The sequence below is a fragment of the Vombatus ursinus genome, unplaced genomic scaffold, assembly GCF_900497805.2.
Source record: "Vombatus ursinus unplaced genomic scaffold, bare-nosed wombat genome assembly UNPS02014945.1, whole genome shotgun sequence".
NCBI lineage: Eukaryota > Metazoa > Chordata > Mammalia > Diprotodontia > Vombatidae > Vombatus > Vombatus ursinus.
In genome coordinates, this window is record NW_020954723.1 from 22,492,442 (window position 1) to 22,514,987 (window position 22,546).

The window sequence follows — 22,546 nt, forward strand, 5'->3', positions numbered from 1 at the left end:
AATGAGGCTATCATAGCACCTACCTCTAAGAGTTATTGTGAGGAACAAGGAAGATAATAAATGTAAAGCACTTAGCACAGGGCCTGGTATATAAGAAGTGCTATATAAATGTTAGCTATCATTATAATTATTATTATCTTCTATTGTATACCTCTAAATTGCCCAGTCCAACTATAAACCAACCCTCAGTTTCAGAAGTCACATAAATTAATTTTACACATACAGTCAACAAGTAACTTAAGATCTGTGGATAAGACATAAAACCCCACCTCTATCACACAAGGTATCCATTGATTATTATATATTTGGTATACAGCAATATGGGCAGCGAAGTGACACAGCAGACAAAGTGCCAGCCCTAGAGTTAGGAAGACTTATCATCCTGAGTTCAAATCTCACCTCAGACACTGAGCTGTGTGACCCTGGGCAAGTCATTTAACTTCTTTCTGTTTGCTCTACTTTCCTCATCTGTAAAATGAGATGGAGAAGGAAATGGCAAACCACTCTAGTATCTTTACCAAGAAAATCTCAAATGGGGTCACAAAGAGTCAGACACCACTGAACAACTACAAAATACAGCATTATATACAAGGTATCCCAAAAGTCTTAACTTGAATAAGCTTAAAACTTTGGGGACACTGCATTCATATAGGGGTGTGTGTGTGTGTGTGTGTGTGTGTGTGTGCGTGGGTGGGTGGCTGGGTGGGTGTGTGTGTTTATACACATATACTCAGGTTTTCCAGACTCCAGCTATATTCAATACTTAACTATATATATTACATAGGATATACTATTGTAACTCCTCCATGATTTGATAACGTGTTAGACCAGGGTCACTCACCCATAGAAAATTATTTGTCAAGGATCACATTCATAAAAGTCATATAATTTAGGGTTTGGGTTTTTGGGTTCATTTTTTTTTATATTTTGTTTTGTTTTTTTTTAATTTTTTACTAAAAAAGTCTGGTTTTGTTTGTTGGCTTATTTGTGAGAAAGATTGAGAGAAAAATAAAACATTTCACTCCCATACCTTTATATGAATGGGGTACATAATACTCTATTAAATAAACATGATAATAAAATATATCATCTCTCTATTATTCTCAACCTAGGGAGTGATATAAAGGAAGAAGCGAATGCCAAGACTGGAAGGGAAAGAAGAGAGACAACAAGTTGAAGACAGAGAGGAAGATAGGCACCAGAATGGGAGATGGGCGTATCCATAGAACACACACAAACCCACAATGAAACACAGAAGAGTCTTACATAAACACATAGTCACAAAAATACAGATGCAAAGACAACAGGAACAATTGAAAGTCATATAAAGAGGAAGAAGGAGATGAGCAAGAAGAGAAGGAGAAGCTTAGTACATTTTATGGTAAATATCTTCATGTCACACAGGTCATTCATTCTGTAGGTCATTCCACAAATATTTAGTGAATGTGAAGAAGACAGGATCTCTGCTCTCCCAGGGCTTGTAGTAAGGGTGGGCCATCCAGGAAAGCTGTCACTGACCTTTGAAATACTGATGAACTCTCTAGATATTTAAACAGTACTTTCCACACTTGGAATCACTTTAATGCTCTTGTTTTCAAATTGCAAGTGAAGTTCTGAAATAAGAGTTTATTTTCTCATACAATTCTAAAGGTTAATCATGAGTATACATTTGTGGAAGGACGCCTGCATAAAATTTGGAAGACCAGATGTTCCTCAAACTGTCTTCTCCTCATTTTCAACAGAAAAACTAAAAACCTCTGACTTTGAAAAGTAAAGAATGACTAGTAGCGTACCAAGAAAAAGGTACACATTCATGGAAATGTCTTCATCGTGTGTGCCTTTTGAGCACTGTGATGACAGAGACTTTAAAAGCCATGTTACAGTTTCACACCCATCAGTAGAAATGAGACCAGCTCTTATTATCTGTTGGTTTAGAGGACATTCCGCTGACAGTGGGTGGGTCTCTCAAACAATTATGGGCTTTAATTCTTCCCAGTCATTCCATGTCTACCAGACTTCCTAACTCCTCCAAGATTGATTTTCTTCAAGGACGATGCCAATATACAACCATTACTTTTGAGCAATGATGGAGCAAATACTTGGAAAGCCCTAACAAGTATGATCATAACCAATGTCTCTGAAACCAAAAACTATCTGGGTCCCTTCCAATGGTCCATTTATTTCAAGGAATCATCAAAACATTGAAATTCCAATACAACAAAATAATCTAGAAAGTCTTTTGATATTTGTTGTAATCAGATATGACCTGTTATTATTAAATCATGGGTAGGTGATGAAATTTCCCTCGTTGTTCCCCCTCCTGCCTCATGGAGCATTTTGTTTGAAGCTCTTTCATATGCTTCCTGTGAATGTGTCATACTCCCCGGCTAGACTGTAAATTCCATGAGAGCAGGGACTATATTATGTCTCATCTAACCTTGGTATGCCTCCCAGTGACTTTTATAGTACTTGGCAAACAGCAGGCATTTAAAATATTTGTTTAATTGAACTGAATTAAATGATCTGCACCTGTGAGGGTAGCTGGGAAGCCCCAAATTCATATTCCTGTATTTCTTCCCCCATCCATTCACTATGACCTCTGAAGCAACTGAGTAGTTTATGGGCAGTAACATTCAACTATACTTGTAAGAAGTAGACCCTAGATGACATCACTCATTACTACTTTTTTCTTTAATTTGTAAAGACTTTTACTAAATCTTTTCAGGTCAAGACCTGGGTCCAAATTCTCACTCTGCCACTGATGATTTGTTTTTCCTTGGACAACTGCCAACTTCTCTACACCTCGGTTTCCTCATTCGTACAATTAAGTTTTTGTTGTTGTTTGGTCATCTTTTCAGTTGTGTCCCACTCTTCTTGACCCCATTTGGGATTTTCTTAGAAAAGATACTGGAGTGGTTTGTCATTTCCTTCTCCAGTTCATTTTACAGATGAAGAAAATGAGGCAAACAGGGTTAAGTGACTTGCCCAGGGTCACACTGCTAATAAGTATCTAAGGCCAGATTTGAACTCAGGAAGATGAGTCTTCCTGACTCCAGGCCCAGCACTCTGTCCATTGGGCCACCTAGTAGGTAGGATTAAAGTCCCCCCATGTGTTTAAATCTATGATCTGGTGGACTTCAAGTCTATGGACCTCTGTGCCATTATTTTCCTAGTAGACAATATTTACCAGGGATTGACTTCCCTTCAGTTTACAGCATAACTATCCATCTTCAGAGCCTCTTAGGGGAAGGGAAGAGTGAAGGCAATAAGCATATATATATATATATATAGTACCTCCTGTGAGGACATTGTACTAAGTGCTTTTACAAATAATTATGTCATTTGGTCCTCACAACAACCTTTTGAGGTAGGTCCAATTATTATCCCCATTTTGAGGGGATATCCCATTGAGGAAATGGAGGCAAACAGAGGTTAAGTAAATTGCCCAGGGTCACACTGCTAGTATGTGAGGCTGGATTTGAACTCAGAACTTCCTAACCCCAGGCCCAGAGCCATCTCCATTGAGCCACCAACTACCTCTAGGAATATCCTTCTTAAGTTCCAAGATTCCCTTGAATTCAGTCCAACTCTACCAATTCAGATCACAATTCTTCCCATGGACAACCTCCCACCCACCCAGCCCTTACTGGAAGCCTTTCAAGCTCAATAGCATTTAGCATAGCTGATGATTCACCGTCTTGTGCTTTGAGAACTAAGGGTCACCTCCCCACCACCATGATGAAGCACCAGGGGAGAACACCAGTGGAGGAATTAGGAACAGGCAGGACCAAAGTAAGTTCAGGCTTACTTATGACAAATCCAAGTTACTGAACCAATCAACACCCTAATATAAACATGGTTTGGGGGAAACATGAAGATGTAGACAACATTAGAACACTAATTTTTCTACAATAACCAGCACTGCACAGAAAGAACACACATAGAGAATAAGGTATGAAGATAACTTGGAGCATTGTTAGTAAAGTTACAAAAGTCCATTAACATCATTACATATGTCTAGCCTTCAGGATATGAACTGTGAATATGACTAGTGGAATGGATCCAAGTCACGGTGAACTGCCTCAATGAGCTGGGAGTCCTCAACTGCAATGACTTATTCATGAAAATGAGCCCCCAGACCCTGCAGGACTTACTATCTACCCTGATGCTGCCGCCTCTGGACCAACAGGTCTTGCCATCAGCCTTCCAGAAAACTCTTCAGACGGCCAGGCTTCACTGTCCACCCTGACATAGTAACATCCTCTGGAATACCAGCCCCTGCTATCTTCCCCTGCCTCTGGGTCTTGCCATCCAACTTGCCACTGTACCCTCTGGTCCACTGGGCATTGCCTAATAGCACACTGTAGGGAACCTCAGGATCTTGACATCTGCCTTGTAGCTAAATTTTCCTATGTGGACCCTACTCCCCAACTCCACCACCCACCCTCCCCCACTTCACTAGCCTCCATTAGAATGAAAGCTGCTTGAAGGCAGAAACTGTCTCAATTGTGTATTTGAATCTTCAGCCCCAACACAGTACTTGATGCATAGTAAGCACTTAGTAAATGCTTTTTAATTCACTTACTCATTCACATTGAATTAGCTGTAACAAGAGCATAGTAAAAAGGTTAGCAAAGGTCTATGTACCAAAGATTACATGAGGACTAATTTTCAATAGCACTTCCCAGATTCCACTACCATGGTCCATTCCCATGACCTCAGACACCCACTGCTACAGTGTTGTCCCCACTCTCCAAAGTCAGCGTACTCGTTTCCCCTACCCCTGACTCTCAAGATTCAATGCAGTCACTCTCAAACACTCCACCTTCCACCATTTACCCCTAGCAAGCCAGAAAACCAGGGGCCAGCAACTTAAAAACCCTACTGTTAAAAGGATGCCAATCTCCAAAACAGAGGGCTGAATTTAGGGGAGTGGAGGAAGAGAAAGGTGCTGGCCAATATCTGACCAATGGCAGAGGCAGGAAGGGCCTAGTATGAATGTTCATTTTTCCAATGGGCCAACCTAACCCAATTCCAACTCCTATAAATAACTGTTTTTATACCTTTAACAATGTTTAATAGTACTTTCTATCTATAAGGATCTTAAAGCAACCTTTGAGCACTAACTTTATTTTTTAATAATATTTTCCCCAGTTACATATAAAAATAATTTTTAATATCCATTTTTTAAAATTTTGAGTTCCAAATTTTCTCACTCATCTCCCCCACTCCCTGAGCTGGTAAGCAATTTGATATAGGTTATACTTGTTCAATCATGTAAAACATATTACCATATTAGTCATGTTGTAAGTACCAACCTTAGACTAAGGCATCTGCATTGAGATTAAAAAGTGTTGCTTCTTATTTTATAGAGAAGGAAACTATAGCAGCAACTGGTAAGATTGGTCATAAAGGAATACTGAAAAAGCCAGAGCCATAGCTAGAAAGAGAATTCCTGCATGTTGATTTCAACTTCCATGCTCTAACCCATAGACCATATTCCCTCCCACACATTTGCATACCCCTGGGATAGGACAGTAGTGTACATCTGTCCACCCAAATAGAGGGTTCAAAGCTGAAGCATGCAAAGTATGACATAAAGTGTAGAAAATGCATTTTTTATGAATAATTCCACACTGAATTCCCAGTATCCCTCTGAAGTGATGGTATCAGTCTTCATCCACTCCAGCCGATTGGAGCAGGGTCTACGAAAAAGGCTGAAAAATGTGACCAATCAGGAGGGCTATTTTTTGTGAGAAAAAGGAAAAATATCACCAAAAAGGGTCAGCAGATAACCCTATTGGGCCAAAAATAACTGCCCTGCTGGCAGGCCAGTCAGGGAACAGGGTGAGGGAGGGAGAGACGTAATGCAAAGCACCAAAGAAACTCCAGGCTGATGAAGCCGCTTCCAGATGAGGCAGTTGGCCTAATTTGGGAACATGAGTCCAGCAGCATTTCTCAGATTCCTTCTAGAGAATTTGGCTAACTCTCAATTCAGCAGTCCCAGGAGAAAGGGTGAGGAGATGGAAGAGGGATTGGGGGGGAGGGGGATAGGACAAGAGAACAGCTGTGACTCCACCACTTCTCCAGGCAACTGGAAGAGCAAAGAGACAAAATATAATTCTCCTCCAAAGAGATTCAGGTGTAATTACACTAATCTCTCCACGCACTTTCCAAAACATTTTCATCAGATGGAATGCCAGAAAAAAAATCCACAAAACTAAAGTTAAGCCAGGCAAGGGGATCCACACCTGTATCACTGCCACTGGGAAGGATGGGGCTAGCAGATCAGGAGTTTGAGCTGGAGGGGGCTAAGCCCATTGGGTGTCCACCCTAGATTCGGCATTGATATGGTAAGCCCTGGGAGCAAAGGGTCACCACACTGCAAAACTGGACCAAAGTGTCCAAGCTCTTAGGCCAATCAGAGTGGGATCCAGCCCTCAAGCAACTCCTGCACTTCCAGACTTAGCAAAACGGTCTTTTAAAAACAAAACAAAACAGGAAACAACAACCAAAGCTAAGCCAAGACTTGAAAAGCCCTATGATGATATTTAGTAGAGCCTTGCACTGGATCTGTCTTATCTACCAGGTCAGCCTGATTACTATCATTGAACCCCAGAGACGTTTCTCCAGGAACAGACTCTGGCAGAGTCTGCCTAAAACTCCGTTATCAATAACAGGTTTAAGCCACATTGCTGGTCAAAGCGATAATCAGCTACATCAAGAGGAGGCTGGAGCAAAGGAGCCCAGCTTAAACACCACTGGCCCCTCTCGCTGGAGAAAATGACACATTGGTAACATGGCAAAAAGGAGTCGAGAAAATCTCCTCCAGTGAGATATTCACAAATGCCATTGCCAGCTTGAACTGCCATCTGAAGAACAAAGCCTAAATGGAGAAGAGCATGTCATTCTGGCTGGTGGCGAGATGCTGGAGTCATAAATTCTCTTATTCAGTGCTGGCAGCACGCTCTAGCACAGGGCTAGGAAAACGACATGATTTTCCATTTTCTGAAACTGTTAGATCTAGTGAAATTAAATCTTTACTTCTTTCCATCTTTCCACTCCATCTTTGAATTGCCAAAACAATAGAGGAGAAATAGCAGTTCTCCTAATGATCTAAAACATTTCTAAATAGAAAGTGAAGAGTTTAGCTACAAGCCCAACAGAACAACAAAGCAGAAAATCCTTGGTGGTCACTGAGAGGGTGGGGAGAAGAGAAGACACACAACAGAATCCACTCGAGCAACTCAATCAAGCACCCTGACAAACTTATCTTTCTTTTTACTAGACTCCCCTCAAACTTGGAAGGCAGCTACGTGGCATAGTGGATAGAGTTCCAGGCCTGAAGTCAGAAAGATTCATCTTCCTGAGTTCAAATCTGACCTCAGAAATTTACCAGCTGTGTGACCCTGGGCAAGTCACTTAACCCTGTTTGCCTCAGTTTCCTCATCTGTAAAATAAGCTGGGGAAGGAAATGGCAAACCACTTAAGGATCTTTGCCAATAAAACCCCAAATGGGGTCACAAAAAGTCAGACATGACTGAAATGACTCAACAACAATAAACAAATTTAAATTTAAAAAGTGATGGGAATAAATATTTTTCAACCTACAGAAAACAATTCTTTACTTTTATCCTCAATTTAAAAAAAAAAAATTCCAGCTTTTCACCATTTGTCCAAATTCTAACTGTAGGCCAAAATATCACCCAAATCATTTGGATAGTAATCCTGAGCAACCATTCTGGAAAAAAAAAAACTTGTAATATATGAAAATTAAGTTAATTTCCAAGAGTAAGAAGGATGACTACGATGTCATCCTTCTTACTCTTCTTTACATCCTTAATACATGACTAACCTGTATTAAGGGTCTACTACATACAAAGCATTGTGTTAGGTGTTCAGGACCAAAAGATGAAAAAAACAAACAAACCATAATCCCCGTACTCAATGTGCTTTTAATATTGAAAGGGGATAAAATATGTGCATAGATTACTATAATACTAGTTAGAATAAGTTGACAGGAGTGAGTGATGAGAGATGGGAGGGAGGGAGGAGGACTTGAACCACATCCAACTGGGGAGATGAGAGAAGGCTTCAGGGAGGAGGTGGCCCCTAAGATGAGTCTATCAGACTTTCAACACATGGAGATGTGCATTCTCAGTACATGGAATGGCCGGTCCAAATGCATTATTCTTATACAAAGGACATTCCTGATGGAACTGGAATTCCACAAACACTCCCCACACTGGACTTGTAAACCTCAGAATAATTTTGTCCATTTGGCTTGTTGTGAGATTTGGACAGGAGGGAACAGATTCGAAAGAAATCTTCTACTCTTCATCACTTCTTTTTTTCTCCCTCCTTGTCTTTACCTCTGGCTTCCCTGTCTCCCTTCAAGCCCCAGCTAAAATCCCACCTTCTTCTTGGAGCCTTTCCCTACCCCCCTTGAAGCCAGGGCTTCCCCTCTGTTGAAGAGCCCCAGCCTATCCTGGATTCATCTTTTTCATACCTAGTCGCTTGCTTGTTGTCTTTCCCATTAGATTGTCAGCTCCTTGAGGACAGGGACTGTGTTCTGGCTTTCTCTGTATTCCCAATGCTTGGAATAGTGCCTGGCACATAGAAGGGGCTTAATAAAGGCTTGTTAATTTCGTCTGTCTTTTTGTGGGTTCTGCTGCTTTAGAATTTGTTTAGAGCCATTTTTACAGGTATTTGGAGGAGTCTGGAGGAGAGTTCAAGCAAATCACTGCTTTTACTCCACCATCTTGGCTCCGCCCCATCAAGTCTTGTTGATTTCCTTCTTACTACCCTTGTTCCCTGTTGAAGAGCTTTGTGTTTCATCTTACCATCCCTGACCTCATCCACCGCTCCACAGAGAACCTCAATGGAATCCTCTGAATAACACCTCATCAGAACTATAATGTCCTGATCAGGAGCTGGGGAGCTCCTGTGAAAGTATAGAGACGATCTTTGGCATTTGAGAGTGCCACTGACATCTTTTATTACAATGTTAGCATTATCAATAAAATGAATAACTACCCAGAAAAAAAAAAAGAAAATATAGAAAAGAATAGCAAAAAGGATCGAGAAATCAAGCCAGGGAGCATAGATACATTAACAATATACATGTATATACTGATGTATGAAGCTCCTTCCCTCACAACAGCCTTGAGAAGTAGGGATCCCCATTTTATGGATGAGAAGAAATAGGCTCAGAGAGGCTGTTCACTTGTCCCAGGTCACACAGGTAGGAAGGGTCACAGCTGAGATTCAAACCCAGGTCTTGATACTTAAGTTTCATGATCTTTCCAGTACCAAAGCAGGCTTTCCTGTTGGCTCTTCCTTTACTCAAAGGCTCTTGCAGAGATAGCCACTTGTTAGAAGAGACTGCTGCATGACTCTAGAGTAGTAACCACTCCCTGAAGTTCTCTGTGACCTCCACTCATCTACCTATTCTACCTTCACCCTAGAATGTGGTCAGCAAGAGGGTAAAAATAAACATATAAAGTAATAAATTCAGAAATGGAATGTAAATGGGCACACACACAAGTCTCAGCATCTAATTTTAGAACGAAAATGGGGAAAAAAGGTCCACACAGCACAGCCAGCAGCCAAATGTGTGGGAGGCTGCCCCTGGGGACCTGAACCAACCCAGCAAGAGAAGGAATGGAGATCGGAGTTTTTACCTGCTAGGTCAATCACTCAGCCGCTCTTAAAAATGCAGAGGCCCAAGATAAAAAGTTAAATGTTCCTGGGGCCCCAGTCATTCCAGAAAGTGAATGAACCCTGAAAAAGACATCAAACTTTCTGAGAATCTTTCACCATATACTTAAAGTTACTCCTCTCTCGCCAGTATGCCTGGGCACAGTCAGCAAGCACGGTGTTTCGTTCACATTAGGAATTTAATAAAAATGGTTGTTGAATGAACAAATGAATTAATTCAACTTGCCCTTATGATGTAAGCGTGACATAGAATTTCTGGCAGGAGATCTTGTTCACAAAACCCCTAAGTGCTACAGCTAAGCTCTCAGTGCCTACATGCCCCCCCACTGGGAGATGACACTTACTGGCCAATAGGAAGGCAAACAGATGGGCAAACAATCCCTACTCCCCAGTCTCCAGAAGGCGACTGGCTCTTGGTAAGGGCTTTAGCACTTAAATCCAGGTTGGGCTCTGGTTTCAGTTCAAGATGCTCTGGGTCTAATGCTTTTACTTTTATTCAACAAACATTTATTAAAGGCCTACTCTGTACTGTGAATTATAGTAAATTCTCGGGATTAAATGACGAAAGGGAAAGGATTAAGTATTTATTACTAAGTGCTTCCTATGTGCCAGACGGCAGGTAGGTGTCACAATGGATAGAGTGCCAGGCCTGGGGTCAGGAAGACTCATCTTGCTGAGTTCAAATGTAGCCTCAGGCACTTACTAGCTGTGTTACCCTAGGCAAGTCACTTAACCCTGTTTGCCTCAGTTCCTCATTTGTAACATGAGCTAGAGAAGGAAATGGCAAACCACTCCAGTATCTTTGCCAAGAAAACCCCAAATGGGGTCACGAAGAGTAGGACACAACTGAAATGACTCAACAACATCAAACTACATGCCAGGCACTGTGCTAAGCACTTTACAAATATTATCCTCACAACAATTCGGGGAGGTAGCTGCTATTATGATTTCCATTTTACAGCCGGGAAAACGGAGGCAAACAGGGTTAAGTGACTTGCCTAGAGTCACACGGCTAATAAGTGTCTGAGGCAGTATTTGAACTCAGGTCTTCCTGACTCCAGGCCGAGTGCTCTACCCACTGAACCACCTAGCTGCCTCTGCTCTAAAGAAACCCTGTTCTATAGCACACAGCTCTCTTGTATCATTCCAAGTAACCTAACATCACACAGATAATAATTTATTTAGACTTTAAATCATTCTAAAGTGCTTCATGTATATTACTGAAGTTGATCCTTACAATAGCATTATAGATTAATAAATGCTAATATTGGGGCAGCTATGTGACGCAGTGGATAGAGCACCAGCCCTGGAGTCAGGAGGACCTGAGTACAAATCTGGCCTCAGACACATAATGTTCACCACCTGTGTGACTCTGGGCAAGTCACTTAACCCCAAATGCCTCACCAAAAAACAAAAAACAATAAAAAATAAAAAAAATAAATGCTAATATTGTGATATCCCTTTTAATGATAAAGAAACTGAGGCTTGAAAGTCAAGTGAATGTCCAAAGTCATATATAAGTATATGTATGTGTATATGTATATATACTGTCCCATACATAACTCCCTGCTAACAAAGTATTGTTATATAGTTCTGAAGTACGTTGCCCAAGGTTTTAAACATCATGCTATTATATATGACAAGAAGGACAGAATCATACTGTGACAACGAAGCCTCGTTATTGATGCCACTCAGGAATGGCCACCTTCCACAAAGTGGAATAGGTAAGTTCCCATCATGAAAGACCAATAGGCAAAGTTTCCAACAAAGGAGGACTAGGGCCTTCTTTCCCTCTATGGAAAGTATAGGTTGAAACACTGGGTAATTGTTCCATTTGCCTCTGAGGTCATCTAATTTTAGGAGCACTGCTATGTCTCACAGAAAGCAGGAGCCTTCAAGAGAAAGATCCATTGTGGATGTTGGGTTTTTTTTTCAATGTCATAAGAATTTTGTGCTCCAAACTTTCCTGTTTCTTAGGTTTAGCCAGTTCAAGTGCTCTGCATAGAGCAAAGGGATAGGTAGAAGCCAAAGATGAGGCGGCTAGGTGGCTCAATGAATACAGCCCTGGGCCTGGAGTCAGGAAGACCTGAGCCCAAATCCAGCTTCAGACACTTACTAGCTGTGTGACCCTGGGCAAGTCACTTAACCTGTGTTTGCCTTAATCTACTGGAGAAGGAAATGGCAAACCACTCTACTATCACTGCCAAGAAAATCCCATGGACATTATGGTCCACAAGATCACAAAAAGCTGGGCATGACTGAACGATGACAAAGATGGGCTGGAGTCAGCTCCAACCAGCTCTTGAGAGTCAATTGTTAAATTTCTATGTAAGCATTTGCACCTTGAAAATTGGCAAATACTACAAATCAGGGCTTGACTGATTGTTTTGTTGATTGTCTAAACTTAAGAAAGTGATGGAGAAAATGTTAAGGATGCAGATTAAACTTAAAAACGAGTCATGCATACTTTTTTTTTTCTGGATAGCTGGTTGTTAAACATTTACCAGCACACCACAAACAGAAGAAATCCTGGCATCCAAGAAAAAGGAAAAGAATCTAAAAGTTGGAAAACATGTCAGAAATCCAGTCCGCACCTGCATAAGAACCTGTGGGATCATAGACCTATAGCTCAAAGAGGTCTCAGAGGTCATTTACTCCAACCCCTCCATTCCACAGATGAGGAAACTGAGGCTCAGACAGAGGTGACTTGCCTGAGGTCACATGGAGCTCAGGTGTCAGAACTGGGACTCCAATTCTAGTCTAGTTACTCCAAGTTCATCTGGACCACACTGTCTCATGTGGAGAATTCCCAGACAGCAATATCCCTCTACTAAAGAAGATATGCAACTGTAGCGCACCTTGTAGTCTTTTTTTCTAAGAGTTACCAAGGGTGGGGCAGCCAGAGGGTGCAGTGGATAGAGTACTGGCTCTGGAGTCAGGAGGACCTGAGTTCAAATCTGCCCTCAGACACATACATAACACTTACTGGCTGTGTGACCCTGGGCAAGTCACTTAACCCCATTGCCTAGACAAAAAAAGAAAAAACAAAAAAGAGTCACCAAGGGTGTTGAGAAGTTAAAAGAGATAAATATAAAGCCTAGAACTTGGGTTTTTAAAAAAATCAATTTCACAAGCAGAAGGGGAGGGAAGGGAACAAGCATTTATACAGTACCTACTACACACCAGGCATTGTGCTAGGTGCTTATTTATTTATTTTTTAACAAATATTATCTCATTTGATCCTCACAATAACCCTGGGAGATAGGTGCTGTAATTATAGCTGAGGAAACTGAGGCAACTAGAAGTTAAGTGACTTGCCCAGGATCACACAGCTAGTTAAGTATCTAGGGCTGGATTAGAACTCACGTCTTTCTGACTCCCTGTCTACTGAGCCATGCGCTGTCTCTAATAACAATATTAGTAGTATTAATGGAAGCATTAGTAGTATTTAATAGTATTAGTAGAAAATGGCAAAGGCCTAGCTAGAGAGTAAAGAACTGGAAAAGATCTGGGGTTTTCAGTGGACCACAAGTTCAATGAGTAAACACTGTAATACAGCAGCTCAAAAAGCAAATATGATCTTTGTGAGGCACAATACCCAGGATTAAGGAAGTGACAGTCCCCCAACTGTATTTTTCCCTGGTCATCCCACAGCAGGAGCATTGTATTCAGTTCTGGAAGCTACATTTTGAGAGAGACAATTAATTGCCTCTACAACATCTTGAATAAGTCATTACTCAGATTCTCCTTGAAAATCTCCAAGGGTAAGAAACTAATGACCTCCTGAGGCAGTCCTTACTACTTTTAGACAGTCCTAATTGTTAGGAAGTTTTTCCTTCAAATGAGCTGAAATCTGTCCCTCTGTAACTTCCAGTTCAATTTGATTCATAATAATATTCCTAGTGTTGCCCCATGGGACCTAGCAGAACAAAGCGAATCCTTATTTCACATGGCAGTCATTCAGGTCTTAGAAGACAGCTATCACGGGCTCCTCTAAGCCTCCTCTGCTTTGTGCTAAAGAGCCCATAGCTTTAACCCATCAACTAGACAATCCTTGATCAGATGTGTCACAGAGAGGACTCTTATTCAGGTACAGGGTAGAGTAGCTCACCTCTGAAGGGCCTTCCAAATCGGAGATTCTGGGGATTCTGACATTGTCTAGGGGACGTGGTTTTGAGATCCCTAAACATCCTGACTGCCCTCCCCCGGATACACTTCAGCTTGTATAATACCTTCCTAAGATGTCATCTTAGAGCTAGCAACAGCCACTGAGAGAAAAACTGAAGACTGTAGAACATGTCTCCTTGATTTCACAACAGCCAATTTCTAAATATTCAGGGAAATAACAGCTATAATTGTATGGTATGAGATGAAAATTCAATTCAGTTCAAAAAAATTTTTGAAGTGCCTAAAATAAATGAACACTGTTGAAGATGCTGGGAATACAAAGACAAAACTGACAAAATCCCTTGCCCCCCAAAAACTTACATTCTATAGGGCAGTTGCAATATATTCACGATAAGCATAATATAAGGTTACTTATGAAGGGAAAGAGCACTAGCAATGAGGAAGGGTGAGGAAGAGGTCAAGGTTGGCACCTGAGCTGAGCCATGAAGGAGGATCAGATTTCTGAAAGGCAGAGAGGAGAGCGAGTGCATTCCAGGCATGGAGGACGGCTTGTGGCAAATAAAGAGACCAAACCTGCAAGACCAAGTTTCAGGAACAGCTAGGAATCCAGTTTGACCAGAAGATGAAAGAATAAGTAAAGGGAAATGATGGGAAATAAGGCTGGACAGATAGGCTGGGGCCAGATGGAAGGCCTTCAATATAATGCTGAGAGGTTTGTGCTTGTAATTCTAGAAGCAACAGGGAGCCATTGAAGATTTTTGAGCAATACAATGGCCTGGTCAGACTTGGTGCTTTAGGAAGGTTTGAGTAGCTGCCTGGAGAGAGAATGCAGGCAGAGAAACCACTTAGTAGGCTATTACAATAGCCCAGGTAAGTGGTGCTGAAGGCTTGAACTAGAGTGGTAGCTGTATGAGTAGAGGGAGGACAAATATCGGGTGTTAGGACTTGGCAACTGGATGGACATCTCCAGGGGCAGGGGTACCTGAAGGAGAGTAAAGACTCAAAAATTTGAGGCCCTGGGTGATTGGAAGGATTGTGGCATCCTCAGAAGAAGTAGGGTAGTTGGTGGGAGGAAGAGGAAATTAAAGGAAAATGAACATAATGATATTATGTATATGTAGATATATATAGGTATGATTTATATAACATTTTGGAGATGTGGAGATTGGTAGAAACATCCACCTGGAAGTTAGTGATATAGAAATGGAATTCCAGAGTTGGGGGCTCAAGACATACAGTTATATAGAGAAAGATACAGATTTGCAAGTTATCTGGAACTAGATAAAGAGGTCATCAGATAGAAATGAAGAGAACCCTGGTGATCACTGAGGGAGCAGCCTCAATCATGTGGTTCACACTCCAGACTACCAAAGGTTGTGAAGTGAGAGCTGCGGGGCAGCTAGGTGGCACAGTAGATAGAGCACTGACCCTGGAGTCAGGAGGACCTGAGTTCAAATCAGGCCTCAGACACTTGCTAGCTGTGTGACCCTGGGCAAATCACTTGATTCTAATTGCTTCAGAGAGAGAGAGAGAGAAAGTGAGGGCAGGAAGGAGGTGGAGAGGAAGTGAAGGCCATGTGTGTGCATGACTTTAGCTGTCTTACAGGCAAAAGGAGTACAGACAGGATAACCTGAAGTGAAAGTAGGGTTAAGACAGTAAATAATGTTTTTTTGAAAATCATGGAGACTAAAGCATGTTTTGAGGCAGAAGGGAAGGATTCTGGAGATAAAGAGGACTAAAGATGAGACTGGTTGATGACATTCATCAATTCCTGAAAGAGATGGGGGTAATGGGATTAAGGTCACACGGAAAGGGCTCTTGCCACAATGACCACCAATAGCACAGTGTGGTGGAAAGAGTGATGGATTAGGAATCAGAGGACCTATGGCTGGCCGCTGCCTGTGTGACTTTTACCAAGTCACTGATCTCAAGTTTCTTCAACTATAAAATGAGGGAGTTAGATTAGATGACCTCTTATAATCACTTCCAGTTCTAAAGCTTTGATCCAGTGAGGCTTTCAGGGAGGAAGAAGAGGATAGGTAGAAATAACTTATTTTGAGATGTAGAGTACTGAACTCCTTGAAAAGCAATGGAGACTAAGTCCACATCAAAGAAATCAAAGAAAAGAGATCAACAAGATCAAAGAAAAAGGAAAACAATCTATATGTACAAAAATATTGACAGCAACTCTTTCTTTAGTGGCAAAAAAAAAAAAATGGAAATGAAGAGGATGCCCACCAGTTGCAGAATGGCTGAACAAGTTGTGGGATATGATTGTGACAGGCCACTATAAGAAATGATGAAAAAAAAAGAAATGATGAGCAGGATGCTTTCAGAAAAACCTGAGAAGACTTACACGAACTGATGCAAAGTGAAACGATCAGAACCAGGAGAACATTCATTGTACACAACAATACTGTACAATGATCAACTGTGAAAGACTTAGCTATTCTGATCAAGACAATGATCCAATGATGAAAAACACCATCCGATCTCCAGGGAGAGAACTAATCAACTGACTACAGACTGAAATATAATTTTTTACTTTATTTTTCTTGATTTTTTTTTTGCAACATGGCTAATATGGAAATGTTTTGCATGATTTCATATTGTAAAAGTGATATCATGTTGCTTGCCTTCTCAATGGGTTAGGGAGGAATGGGAAGGAGGGGATTTTTTTTTTAATAAATTTATTTTTAGTTTTCAACATTTACTTCCACAAGATTTTGAGTTCCAAATTTTCACCCCATTTCACCCCTACCCCAACCCCAAGATGGCATGTATTCTGAATACCCCTTCCCCTAGTCTGCCTTCCCTTCTATCTCTCCCCCCTTCTCTTATCCCCTTCACCTTCTATTTTCCTGTAGGGTAGGATGGATTTCTGTACCTCATTTCTTATATTTCTTATTTCCCAGTTGCATGTGAAAACATTTTTTAAAACATGTGTTTTTAAAACTTTGGGTTCCAAATTTTCTCCCTTCCTCCCTCTCCACCCACCCTCATTGAAAAAGCAAGCAACTCAATATAGGTTATACACATGCAGTTATGCAAAACACTTCCACAGTAGACATGCTGTGAAAAACTAACCCTATTTCCCTTAATCCTATCCTGCCCCTCTCATTTATTCTATTCTTTCTTTTGACCTTGTCCCTCCTCAGAAGTGTTTGCTTCTGATTACCCCCTTTCCCAATCTGCCCTCCTTTCTATCATCCCCCTACTCGCTTGTCCCCTTCCCCCTCCTATTTTCCTGTAGGGTAAGACAGATTTCCATACCCAATTGAGTGTGTATGTTATTCCCTCCTTAAATCAAATCCAATGAGAATAAGATTCACTCATTCCCTCTCACCTTTCCCCGTTTCCGGGAGGGAGAGAATTTGAAACTCAAAAATTTTTTAAATGAATGTTAAAAATAAACAAATAATAAAGTATGTGTGTGTGTGTATGTGTGCGTGTTTTAAAGAAAAGGGATGGAGAGTGATCAGGAGACTGGTAAAGGACAAGAATATGGACAGGATGATATGGACAGCTGAAAGGTAGCTCACAGGAGAAGAAACAGAATACTGATGGTGCCAGAGGGAGGGTCTCCAAGCAGTAAAAGAAAGCAAAGCGAATCTGTCCAACACCTCCAGCTTCGGGCTCTGTGTGTCAAGGGTCCTGAAAAAAGGAGCAAGCAGCACTAGAGAAGGTGGCCAAAAAGGGAAGATGGCCCAAGAGGGACAACAGTTCCTCAAAAACTAAAATCCTAACAGGAGCGAATGTGAGAAGACACTACTACCCACTCCTTTGACAAAGCAGCAGGTACGGGTAGAGGCTCTACTGTATGGAATGATGCATATAACGTCAACTTTATTCAATGTATTGATTGGTTTTGATGATATTCTTTCTCTTCTTCCTCTTTTTCTTTCTTTTAAAAAAAATCTTTGTTATAAGCAACGGCTTTCTGGGAGACAAGATGGTGAAAGTTACAAGAGGAAATCTAAGTGACATAAAAAACAAATTTTTTTTAAAACATAACTTTTTTTTTACAATTTTTTATTTTATAAAAAAGAGAAGCATTCAGAAGACTAAGAATCCATAATGAGTTGAGGTTGGTAAAAATATTAAAGATAAGTAGGATTCAAATTATGAATAAGCTCCTTTAGGGCAGTTACTGTTCAATTTTGGCCTTGGTACCCTTTAGCAAAATGCCTTGAACATATTAGGTGTTTGTTATTTCTGTTGAACAGTTGTTTCAGTTGTGTCTGACTTTCCATGACCATATTTGGGGTTTTCTTGGCAAAGATACTGGAGTGGCTTGCCATTTCCTTCTCCAGCTCACTTTACAGATGAGGAAACTGAGGCAAATAGAGCCAAGTGACGTACCCAGAATCACACAGCTAGTAAGTATCTGAGGCAGGATTTGAACTCAGGTTTTCCTGACTCCAGGCCTGGTTCTCTGTCCCATTAGGTGCTTAATACATTTACTGCATTGGTGAAAGACAACAGGAAGCGTTCTTTTTTTTTTTAATGGTATGTTAGAAATGAGAACAAGTAAGGGATAGGGGACAGCTAGGTGGCAAAGTGGATAGAGCATCGACCCTGGAGTCAGGAGGACCTGAGTTCAAATTTGGCCTCAGACACTTACTAGCTCTGTGACCCTGAGTAAGTCACTTAACCCAAATTGCCTCAAAAAAAAAAAAAAGGGACAGGCCCACTACCTGGGGTGGATAATATGTCCATGGATGATGAACAGGAAGCAGAAACAAACCAACTTGACCTCAATTCAAGTTAACAAATGTTTGTTAATCAACTATGCTCTGAGAGATGTTGAGTTTAGTTCAAACACGTTCCTTTCCCTCATGGAGTTTACAGGGTTCTTCTTTCACTTCCTGCTCAGAAGTCAAATATCCAAGCAAAATATAAGAACAGGATGCCAGCGAAACCCTATGAGATGTTTTATACACAATCCTAAGGGCTCCAACAAGAGGGAGAAAGGGAGCGCTAAAAAGTAAATTAGGAGACTTGGGTTTGAATCTTTGTCCTGCCCCTGATAAGCTGTATAACACTGCGCAAGTTCCTTCTCACGGTGACCTTTCCAATTTGCTTTTCTAGGTACCTACCTCTCCTGGCAAAGAATTTTTCTTGGCAAGCTGATTCTCTGTTTGAGGTGACTCCTGGTGAGCCCGTCGACCCATTTTTGCTCCCTATTAAAAAAGAGAGAGGGGGGGCACTGGTGTCAGTTACTTTCATAATGACTAGTGGGGTGAGAAATCTGGAAATGCTTGAGAGGACTGAATTTTCACAAGGGAAGAAAGATATAATTTGAATAGTGTTGGCAGGCTTTATGTATACCCTTAAAATAAGCAACTTAGGTACACTCTTGTGGCAGAGCAGAAAACCAATTCATTCTCATGAGCTTTACTCCAAAAATCGCAAAGACTACAGAGACTAAACTCACTCCACTAAAGCCCGAAACACAATTTGTAGGGTAGATTATGATCTCATAGCACAACTTAGAGAAAAGAGGTAAGAGGTCCCATATCTAAGTGCAGGATTTTCAGGAAACCAAATTTCTAAGCTGCAACTTGGCATGAGAATAGTTACCAAAATATTGCTGTAAAACAGGTTTCCTAGATTCTGTGGCAGCCGATACCAGAGAAATACAGATGTCAATTATTTTGACTTGTACTCTATTTGGATGTGCGTTTACAGATTGATATCTCCTAAGGGAGGCTATTTCAAGAATTTTGAGACAAAATGCTTCGAAGTCAGGACATTTTCAATTCAGGGTAATCAAATCCAACACTGGCAGGTCTTTCCCAAATTCCCTTGCAGTAAAGGCTCAGTATACTGGAGATTACTTTCAAGGGCCTAAACCAAACTGGGCTGAGTCAGACAAAATGTGTATGAAGTACCGCAAACTGGTACTTCTATCTAGGCTCTTTAGAAGGTTTTTGTGTCACTTTAAAATCCTAAGCTCTTCTGTTTTTCTCAGGACCTGAAATAACAACACATCAGGTACAAAAAAATATCATAGATAGTTATCCTATTTCAACGCACTTTTCAATAATGCAGACATAGGGCTGGCCTGGCCTGGAAGTCAGGAAGACCTTGGTTCATGTGGTTGTGTGACCCTGTGCAAGTTACTTAAATTCTCAGTGCCCCTGCCAACACTCCTCCAAGACTAGAAGATTCAGAATGGTTTGGTTTCTTTATCCAGACACTCCCTCCCCCCCATTTTTAAATTCCATTTTTAAAATTTGCTTTTAAATGTTCTTTACAGTTTTTAAAAAATAGATGTTCATCAAGTTTAAAACTGCATGAAGACTTTATGCTTTATGAAGATCTGGTATAACTCCAAGGTGATATTACTTAGTAACATCATAAACTCTTAATGGTTACCTTTGGTGGAAGATCTATCATCACTGACCTATCTACATTGCCAAAGACTACAGAGTTAGCATGCAAGGCACATCAAATGTCCTACCATTACAATTCAGTTGGTCAGTGAGTCAAGGAAAATGTCTATCAGATCTAATACATATTTCTTTGGAGGCCACTTAAGACCATCAACACATCTCCATTGAATCTTTCCACTGGGACCACTGTACAGGCTGTTCATTAGGCCTGCAGTCAGGAAAACCTGACTTCAAATCCTGCTTCAGATATTAGTTGTGTCACCACAGACAAGTCACTTAACTTCTGTTTGCCTCAATTTCTTCAACTGTAAAATGGGGATAATAATAGTACCTCCCTCCCAGGGTTGCTGTGAGGATCAAATGGGATAGTCCTAAAGTACCTGGGGGAGAGTATTTAATACTCTGATATTTAATGTTCGTTTACTTCCCTATGACTGAGGATTTTGCAACAAAATACAATGAACTGTCCTTGGGCCAAAACTGTCCAACCCTTTGGTGAATCGGATTTCAAATAACTGTGATAGCAAATACGAGAGGAGGGAGAGAATGCCCTTTAAATTAACCTTTATAGTTTAAAAAAAAAAAAAGGTGAAATTGCTAAGACTGGTCCAAATGAGTCTAATGCCTGACTTTATTTACCAAATAGATTTCAAATCTAACCTAATTTAGAGAAAGCTTCACCCTTGTGATTTATATAAATGGTGAAGCGGGAAAATACCTTACTGGTGAGTTTGAGAAGTGGAGGAGTGTCATGTATACAAATGTATATAAAGTGTCATGTATACAAATATATATAAAGTTTTAATTAAAGTAAGCCAACCACTTCAAGAGTCTCCATTAACCATATAACAGCCCAGGTCCCTTGGTTGGTTTAAATATTCCTTTGATCTACAGATTCTTAAACTGTGGTCCCAGTGAAACCTTTTAAGGGCTCCAAGAGGTCAAAATTATTCTTGTAATAATACTAAGATTTTATTTGCCTATTTCAATGCTCCATCTTTTCCAACTACATATCCGTATGAATCCAAATTTTCTCTATACTTCAATGAAATCAACATATCACAACAGGCAATATGCAGAAGCAAACAGAACCCAGATGTCTTCTATTACCCCAGATATTAAAGAGAATTTGCAAAAACATGTAAAACAATGCCATTCTTCCCGCTGAGCTTTTTTTTGTCTTGGAAAATGGGAAAATTTTTTCATAAAATGTCATTTATGTTAACATGTAATTGGTGTATTTTTAAATAAATATTTTAAAATTTTTATCAGTTTGGTTTCTAATACGGTAAATACCAATAGATACAACTCACATAAACAAAAGCTCTTCGGGCGTCCTCAGTAGTTTTTGAGAGTGCAATGGGATTCTGAGACCCCAAAGTTTGAGAATCGATACCCTAATCCAAACCCCTCAGTTTTGCTGATGAGGAAACTGAGGCTCGGGGAGTGGAAGTGATTTGCAGAGAAGGGGGCAAGTCTCACACCCGGCCTCGCGGCCACCTTCCTCCTCTAGGTCAGGGGTTCTTACCCTGGGGTCCTCGGACACATTTCGGGGGTCGGGGCGAGGGAAAGATCTTTATTTTAATATAAGTGGTTTCCTTTGTCATTCTATGTATTTTATTTTAAGCATTTTGGAAACTTCGCGCTGAGAAGGGGTCCATAGGCTCCCCAGACACAAAGAAGGTCCAGGTCGCGGTTACGGACCCCGGCTCTGGCTCCTCGCTCTCCGCTCCCCCCAAGGGTCCTGTCCGACCCTGCCCGGACGCCCAAGCTCGGCCGGAGGCGCTGGCCCGGCCCGCTCTCTCCGGCGTCCCCTGCCCCCCACCCCAGCGCGGGGAGCCAGGAGGGGAGACCCGGCCGGAACGAGGCTGAGCCGCCGACGCCCAACCCTCCCCTGCCGGCCCCGTCCTCACTGAAGAGGCCGTTCCGCGGCGCTTCTCCTCGCCGAGATCCAACACATCCTCCATGACCACGACTGCTTACGTCACTTCCGGGAGCCCTGGCGCCCCGATCGCGTCCCTAGCAACCGGCTCCGCCCTGCTCACCCCGCTGTTAAAGGGACCGCGACTGATTTTCAGGGCTTCTGGGTGCCCACTGAAGGGAGAGAGAGAGGAGGGCAGAATAAGGGGAGAGGAAGGGAGGAGGGGAAAGGAAAAGGGAGGAGAGAAGGAGAAACGGAGAAGGGAAAGGAGAAAGGAGAAGTGAAAAGGAAAGGAAGGGAGGAGAGAAGAGGAAAAGGGAAGAAAAAAGGGAGGAGGGAAGCAGAAAAGGAAAAGGAAAGGGAGGAGTGAAAAAAAAGA

The 22,546-nt window shown here is 41.4% G+C and overlaps 1 protein-coding gene across 1 annotated transcript in view; it reads right to left on the bottom strand.

The window, feature by feature from the left end:
• Window positions 1-22,333, bottom strand: part of IFT43 (intraflagellar transport 43) — a 121,925-nt gene extending 99,592 nt beyond the window's left edge. The window contains exons 1-2 of the mRNA XM_027844907.1: window positions 22,160-22,333; window positions 18,948-19,031 (exon numbers count right to left, since the gene is read on the bottom strand). Coding sequence (XP_027700708.1) covers window positions 18,948-19,031; window positions 22,160-22,213 — 138 coding nt within the window. The 5' untranslated portion in view covers window positions 22,214-22,333. The remainder of the gene's footprint in view (window positions 1-18,947; window positions 19,032-22,159) is intronic.
• Between the last annotated feature and the right edge of the window lie 213 nt (window positions 22,334-22,546).